At 34.0% G+C, this 8,399-nt stretch overlaps 1 protein-coding gene across 1 annotated transcript; it reads right to left on the reverse strand.

Moving 5' to 3' along the window:
• Nucleotides 1–2,688: 2,688 nt before the first annotated feature.
• On the reverse strand, nt 2,689–5,313 carry LOC145098211 (putative serine/threonine-protein kinase PBL7). Its single transcript, XM_079035876.1, has 3 exons — nt 4,732–5,313; nt 4,020–4,122; nt 2,689–3,939 (listed from the first exon to the last, which is right to left on the reverse strand). The coding sequence occupies exons 1-3, from the start codon at nt 5,238–5,240 to the stop codon at nt 3,022–3,024; spliced, it is 1,530 nt and encodes a 509-aa protein (XP_078892002.1). The 5' UTR covers nt 5,241–5,313; the 3' UTR covers nt 2,689–3,021.
• Nucleotides 5,314–8,399: the final 3,086 nt, after the last annotated feature.

Consider the following 8,399-nt stretch of genomic DNA (forward strand, 5'->3'; position numbering starts at 1 on the left):
TAAATTTGGACCCAAGAATATCGCAAATCCACCGGTTGACCTGCGATTGTCCAAACAACCAACCCAATCGGCATCTATAAACACACTCAATAGTATGGATGGAGATTTTCGAATTTTCAAATATGTGTTAGTTGAGCCCTTGACATATCTCAAAATATGTTTGGTAGCATCCAAATAAACATCTGTTGGCTTGGACAAACACTGACAGACCTTATTAACTGTAAAGCAAGTATCTGGTCTAATCAATGTAATGTATTGCAAACCACCTACCATACTCTGATACTTAAAATCATCCGATTCATTAAGAAGAGTTCCATAATCACGAGAAAGTTTGTATGTAGCAGACATGGGGTTTGAAACGATTTTACAATTCTCCATGTGAGCTCGATGATGCAAGTCAGTGGGATACTTGTTTTGCATGAGAGTGATTCCCCCTAAATTGTGAACGACTTCAATCTCCAAGAAGTAATGCAGGCGACCAAGATCCTTAATGGGAAAAGACTTAGATAAAATTTTAATCCTAGTATCGATCACCTGAGTAGATGTACATGCAATAACAATGTCATCCACGTACACAAACATATAAATTGTGATGGTATGTTGTTGGAAAATAGAGAGGGACGCATCAGCTATAGAAGAATGAAAACCCAGTTGATGAAGCTTATTACTGAGCCAAGAGAACCAAGCATGGGGCGACTGTTTCAGACCATAAATGGCTTTCTGAAAAAGGGGCACACCAAAAAAAAACTTGTTACAACTCTTTTCCGACTGAAGGTTCATCAAGTAAAGTAGAAAAAAGTAATATGCAAGAAAGAAAACTAAATTCGATGGTGTATGTGATCAAGGGATTCAACCTCCAAGGGAGTATGTTGACCAATTGCATAGTACACAACAAACGATTGGATGAAATGAGGCCAGAGGTCTTAATGTTCATCATGTTGTGATTTTGGAAAAATTAATGAAATATGAAGCATGTATGTTCAGATGATATGTAGGTAATTGTTGCAGATTATATGCATGTGAATTGGTGTTATAATCTTTTATTAAGCTTATTGTAGACAAACTATCTCATCATTTGTTAAGCCTTTCGTAAACAAAATAGATACTTTCACTTCGACTTACATATTTGGTTACAAATGTTTGGTTATACAAGTTGATTTATAGTGCAAGTTAATGTATGGTTATCAAGTTAGATCTACATGTGTGATTTGTGTAATAACATGTATACTCTTATTTGTTGATACAACTAAACTAAAGCAACACCAATAAAACTCATGAGACTATCCCAAGGTCAACATTGTCCAAAAGAAAAATTAATTACAGCAAAACAAAACACCAATTCACATTCTCAGTTTTCTTGAAACAAATTGATACAAACTACAACACCAAGATACAAACTTTAAACTAACACATAACATCAACATTTTACTTGACATTGAACACCAATATGCATACAATGACAAAACTAATAACAAACCAACTACCTTTGCTTATCCTAGACCTCTGCACAAATAACTGATTCTCAAAATCTTTGGTCTTCTTTTTATTTTTCTACAATTTTAACCTGGATCTTCTGACCTCTTCCTCCATTTCTTCAAGCATTATTTCTTTTTTCTTTATTGTTTTCTCTTGAATAAGAACTTTCTGATGAAAACTATATAGAAGTCAACGATACCAGGTTGACAACTCTCGATCAACCCAATCGAAAAATTTTGTGGCTTGGCTCTGATATTTAGAAATTTTTAAGAAAATACATGGAAAGAAATACGCAAAAAATATAAACACTTCCCTGAGAATAACAAATTTTAAACACTTACTAAAGAATTAGGGAAAACATCAGATCTCCTACCTAGATTCTCTTTGCTCCAGCTTGTTATTCTTTTTTATTGCTTCTTACAAAAACACGACCCTCCTTCCTTGGAGGAGGGTCGATCCCCCATATTGGAGCTCATAGAAGAAGATGCAAACATCGGATGATAGATTTGAAATGTACTTTTGAGCCCCGATCGTCATATTTATATAATAGAATGCCCTAATTCTATGGTGATAATGGCAACTAGGATGATGACATGAAATGCCAATTTGGAACCAAATTAACCACACCATCATGTTTTGGGTTGTTACCTGTTACAATGACCACAATGAAAAAAAACATCAAGTTCAACGACCAATTAGAGCTTAGATAAAGTATAAAAGTTTAATGACCACAACGACTTAATCCCAAATAAAAAATATATTTTTTTTTTATCTTTTATAGTTTCGCAGCCCAAGTACGAAATGGGAGACCGGGCTGCAAAATGCTCAAAAGTCAAAATGATGACCTTTTGGAGCATTTCACATGTGGGTCCCCCATTGAGCATTACGATCCCCGGTTTCACATTTGGATAAAAAAATGGTTATTAGCTTAGTGTCGGAATTTATGTATTTTTGTTTATTGTTTTAGAAAAGTTTAAGTATAATGGCTATTTTGGTCTCTCATTGCTTAATCATTTTTCACTTTACAAAAATTTGAAGTCCATCTCTTAATTTCTCTTTCCACCGTCCTTTCAATTTTTGTTAGCTTGCATCATGTTTTCATGGTGGCAATTTTCAAAAAAAAAAGGTGGACGTTGCAAGCTGTTATGGTGGTACCGTCCTAAAAAGTAATTTCACCTTTGAGGTTCTTATCTTCTAAGTAGTGAATAGTGGTGAATAATGAAGAATAATTACACAAAAATTTTACAAGAAGAAAAAAGTACAACAAAATTAAGCATAAAACTGAAGATGAAGAAAAACAAGGACTTGTGCATCGATTATAGAAACATCCAATACGCTAAACTAAAAACCAGATTGCGAGTCCCGAGCAACGGAGTTGATAATCAATGCCATGAAGGAGGTAGTGTTGGATTTAACACATCCTTGAGGATCTCATGTTCAAAGTGATGATCAATCAAAAATAAAATTATGCCAGATTGTCAGGTAACTAATCTTATATGTCGCCTCATAATGTCCATAACTATTAAAAAGAAAAAAACACGATATTCAATCTTGGATTTTCATGGCCTTCTTGAGTTGGAACACAACCTCAGCAATTGTAGGCCGTTCTTCCCGAGTTTCATGCAAGCATCGATAAGCAATAGCTGAAAACTTACGCAACACTCTTGGTTTGATATCTTTCTTTATTCTGGGATCAATGATCTTGTCTAGCTCTCTATTTTTGTAACAAGTTCGGGCAAAATGATGGAGGAATCGCTGCTCATCATTATAATTCAAATCACAAGCCAGCCTTCCACACAAAACTTCAAACAAAACCACACCAAACGAGTAGACATCCGATTCTTTTGTTAATAAACCGGTTTTTTCGTATTGTGGGTCACAATAACCATGTGTGCCAGCAAGATTAGTTATCACGTAGGTGTTTTGTTGATTTGCTAGTCCTATCCTAGCCAACCCAAAATCTGCAAGTTTTGCATTCCAATTCTCATCCAGCAAAATATTTGCACTTTTGATATCACGGTGTATTATTCTGTGTTTTTCTGCAACATGATTATGAAGATAATCCAATGCAGAAGCAATGTCAATGCATATTTTGAGAAGTTGTGGCCATGAAAGTCCAGCCGAAGGATTACGCAAATGTGTGTCGAGGCTTCCGTGGCTCACGTATTCATAAACAAGGATCATTTCCTTGTTATCATCACAAAACCCTATAAGGGTTACAATGTTGTCGTGTTGATACTGCGAAAGCATTGTGAGCTCAGTGTGGAACTCCTTGTTACCTTGACCATTAGTGACATCTAGTCGTTTTACAGCAACTAGTTGGTTTACATGATTTTCCCAGGTGAAAATTCCCTTGTAGACCCTTCCATATCCACCCTTTGCAATGAAATTTCTTTCGCTGAAGTTTTGGGTACAACTTTTTATGGCGTGAAAAGGGATTTTGAAGAGGTTTGGTTGCTTCATCTGAGACATGATCTGGACTAATTAATATCGAACCCATCTGTAATACACATGCGTATATATACACTATTTTGGGAACTAACCTCTCTATGAAACCTCCGGTCTAGTGGCAGAGGAGTCCTTGCGGATATCCGTAATCTATGGTAGATGTACTTCACAAAATCTTGAATAAACTCCGTCTCTCGCCTGAAATTATCTTGATTTTAATAATACACGCAAAACAGAATCCAAAAAAACTAACAAACCAATGTTGAAGATTTTATTTATCCAGAGTTCAAATAAAAATTACATCATGTTAAGCTATGTTTAATTAAGTTTTCCATGTCATATTTGCACTTGTAACCACATAGATATATAATGTGTGTGAGCATAACATTCATGTATAAAATTAAAATCATAAAATGGTTTATCTAAATAACATATCTTGTGATAAAAAAAAATAAAGATTATGTTTCAACAAGACCATCAAACTGGTTATATATAAATGTGGGTTTGCATGAATCTCAACAAAATTGCCACAAAATAGTAAATCGTTCAAAATTTGGCTTTTAATAGAAAGGGTATAAAATTATTAAAATGGTTTACCTAAATAACTTAACTTGTGACAATAAAAAAGTTGTCACTACAATTATCCATCTATATATGATTTCATTAATTTATGATATCATATAATTGAAAACATAGATCAATTATGCATCTTCTTTATCTAATTTGAATAAATTAAAAATATGACTATATTTATCGATGTTGAAGAAGCCTATTGTAATGAATATAAATGAAGAAATTAGTGATTACCGATCGAAACCTAATTGCATCCCCTTTAATGTAGCAACTTGTGTACATGCTTTATTCCACCTGTCAATCTTTTCAGCCAATCGACTTCTTTTATCTTCATTTGTCATTGCCTCCATCACACGTCTATACCCAGCCATCGCATCTTCAAAGAAACTGGGCTCAACATGATAAAAGATGGGGATAACTGTCGAATGTTGCTCGAGGATAAGTGCCAATCCATTAAGGCACCATTGTGAATGAGCATAATTCGTCGACAACACTACAACAGAAGCCCTAGATGCTTTAATGGCACTCTCCCATCCTGGTTTCAAATATACCCCTCTTTCAATCAAATCATCATCAAAGAAGGTAGTGATATTGGCATGCTTGATGGCGTTACAAAGATGATCTGTGAAACTGCGACCTGTGTCCATACTGCAAAAGCTTAAAAATACGTCATACTTATATTTATGACCATGACTTGGTGAAGAAGATGAAGATCGTTGTTTGGTACGATTGAGGATAACCATTTTGGATTGTTTTAGAATAGATTTACAATCAGAGTAAGAGTAATGGGTTCAGCTAAGTAGTGGTTTTTCTAAAATGGGTGCAGCTATGTAGTGGTTTTCTTCTAAAGGAAGTCAAAGTCAACAACTACTTTTGATAATGATGCATCTCTTCTTTTTCTTTTTATGAATTTTCTTGGAAACTTACGAGTTGTGATATGGAGATAAGAAATTACCAAGAAATTGGTTCTAGATATATGACGTTGAGGATTACATCATATACTAAAATTTTATTTTGAGAATTATTTGTACAGAAAAACACAACTTTTCAAAATTTGGATCCTAATGTTTCGAGTAAATTAACTTCGGTAATTATGTATTTTGGAGTAAACTATAAAAATGGTCCATTTCGTTGAAAGAGTCAAAGAAACGACTATTCGAAAATCCATCCTTTAGGTAAGATGATTATACAAGTACATTTCACATCTAAATTTCAATCTAACCTACTACCAAATAAAGTAAGAATTCACATACGACGACTTAGGCATCGACTTCCCTTCTCAACAAAGGAAGCAGCCACTGTGGACATATAAACAAACAATAAACTCTTAATACACAAGATTGAGCACCCACAAAAACATTCAAAACCCTAACATATTTTTAAGATAAATCGAATAAATTCTTAATAACGAAATAAAGTGATTACTTAAACGAATTCGGGTGGGTATGATGTGAGTTTTAAAGAAACAACAAAATTTTAGTATGAAAGGGGTTTTGGCAGATCATGTGACGTGGGGAGGACTGTGAAAAGTCACATGTTTTTCCTCAGTCGATCTATCGTTTTCTCCTAGATCGTATCACATGCGTAGGTGAACGATATGAGTTTAGGGATGGAGTTGGAAGGGGGGAGGGGAGCAGGAGAGTGGTCGTGTGTTGGAGACAGAGGAGGTAGAGGTTGGAAGGGGAGGGGCGTGGGGAGGGGACCATCACCATGCCGCCACGAGTTGCTGGTAATTTTAGTTCAAGTTACTATCTCTTTCTCTTTTAAATTTTAATAAAATACAAATAAACAACTATATCTTAATAATATATATTTAAAGGGAAATTTGAATAATCTAATTATTTTTTGTGGGTTTTTTTTTTTTCTGAAAAGATAACTTGTTTAAATTTAATTTTGAAAATTGAATATTCAGTCGAGAATGTTGACCTGAATTCCAAACAATAAACGGGTAAAGTGGTTTGATGCAGTAATGTAGCCCCTGTATATAACATGACGGACCATTGTTTCGAACTCACTATTTCGGAATTCGGACCTCATTTTCAGAGTCTAAACCCATTGTTCCGAACCACATTGATTTCAAAAAAATGTATTGTTTTAGCAGTGAAGAGATAATTTTTTTGGGTATGTGTCGACTCCTTGTATGATTATATGTTTTTATTTTTTGAATATATTTTAAAAGTAAGAAATTTTTATTTTTTTATGAGTTGATGCGATTACAAATATAAGTCGTTTTCCTTTGAATTTTAGTTTTTTAGGCTTTTTTTTATGATTATATGTGGGTATATGTATGTACTAGAACAACTGAATTTAAAAAAAGAATAAATACTTTTGAATTTATCTGAAACAAGTCCAGAATACGTTGATCTGAAATGTATAGAATTGTTCCGAAATATGCAAAACATATCCAGAATGTTGAGAACTGTTCCAGTATATTCTGGAATGATGTCCTTATTCCAGAATGGTGTCCTTTTAGTCTGTAACATTCAACACTTGCCTAGTTAAAATTATTTTCATTGTAGCATGACCGAACATATGAAGCAATTATGATTAAAACCTGCAAAATTAAACTCGATAGGGAAATCATGACCCGCCTAAACAACCCCGAACATGCGGCCATGTTTAGGGCTTCCTGTTTTGTTGTTTATGTTAACATGTCGATGTGGGTAGAATTTCATATGTTACTATGTTGTTACCTTATGTGCAAGGAGACTACTACTTATCCTCATGTTGATCTGGAGGAACTTCTATTTTCGATAAGCGACTACTGGGTTTGCATTGACAAGAGAGCTTTCTGCCTTATTACCGAGTTTCAGTTTGGGGGCTATCTTCGGGCTACTTTTTCTTTGACACAGTTCAAACAGTGTGTATTTCCATTTGTCTTGGGTTCAAAGTCAGTGAAAGTTGCTGACGTTATTCAATTGTTTAATACTTCATATCATCGCTTATCAGAATGAGACGTTATAAGCAGTAACGGAGCTAGATGGGGCGTTGGGGGTACTACAGTACCCCAAAAAATTGTTATATATATATATATATATATATATATATATATATATATATATATATATATATATCAAATATTATTTGTAAACATATTTTATGTTATTGCATTCCCAACTAAAGAGATTATAACTACATATAATATATTGACAATGTTTGTACCCCCATATCAAAATTTATGGTTCCACCACTGGTTATAAGAGTCTCCTTGATGCATATGCTAGAGTAGGGATTTTTTTGAAGATACCCTTGACAACCGGTTCAAGATGAATATCTTGCACTCGTCTCTGATTTGGATGAGTTTAAAAGGTATAAAGTTATTTAGATTATAGCGAATGTATATTATATCAAATATATATTAATTTATAGTTATTACATGCTATTGTTGACATAGGTACCCATAGGGAAGAATAGTATGGGATTTCGCTTACAAGTAGTTGAATGTTATCTTTACCTACATATTTTATGCAAGGATTTGTTTATGTATTTAAGGTATATACAATATCTTTCACAAGACTTTTTCTACAAAAAGTATTTTAACATTATTATGTTTGTTAGTTGTTTGAAATCTTAATTTTATAGATTTGGATCATGGAGACATTTCCCAACAGTAGGATAGATAGTACCCCTTGGGTAGTTGCATACCCTTAGTTGAGGCATTTAAAGGCTGATGGTTGTACATGTGTGCTTGATGTTACTAATGTCAGTATCTTAGTTTAACTTTTATTGTATAAGTTTCTATGAGAGAATTAATTTATTGTTTTATGGAGCTTCCCCATAATGAGATGTTCCAACCTACTCTACAGGAGTGTGCTGCTTTGTCGAGGTCTGAGAGTTGGCCAAGGATGGAGACTGCAAATTTACCTGACATTTGAGTTTTGGCGTTTGTGTATGTTGTAGAC

This window comes from Lactuca serriola, chromosome 1 (genome assembly GCF_051521515.1).
Source record: "Lactuca serriola cultivar US96UC23 chromosome 1, Lser_US96UC23_V15, whole genome shotgun sequence".
Lineage (NCBI taxonomy): Eukaryota > Viridiplantae > Streptophyta > Magnoliopsida > Asterales > Asteraceae > Lactuca > Lactuca serriola.

Bases quoted from the DNA above. Each gene is read 5' to 3' on its own strand.
- LOC145098211 (XM_079035876.1), bottom strand. From the start codon at position 5,240: ATGGTTATCCTCAATCGTACCAAACAACGATCTTCATCTTCTTCACCA. The intron at 4,123-4,731 runs GTAATCACTAAT...AGATAATTTCAG, and splicing joins ATGCAATTAGGTTTCGATCG to GCGAGAGACGGAGTTTATTC. The intron at 3,940-4,019 runs GTTAGTTCCCAA...ATCATGTCTCAG, and splicing joins ACCGGAGGTTTCATAGAGAG to ATGAAGCAACCAAACCTCTT.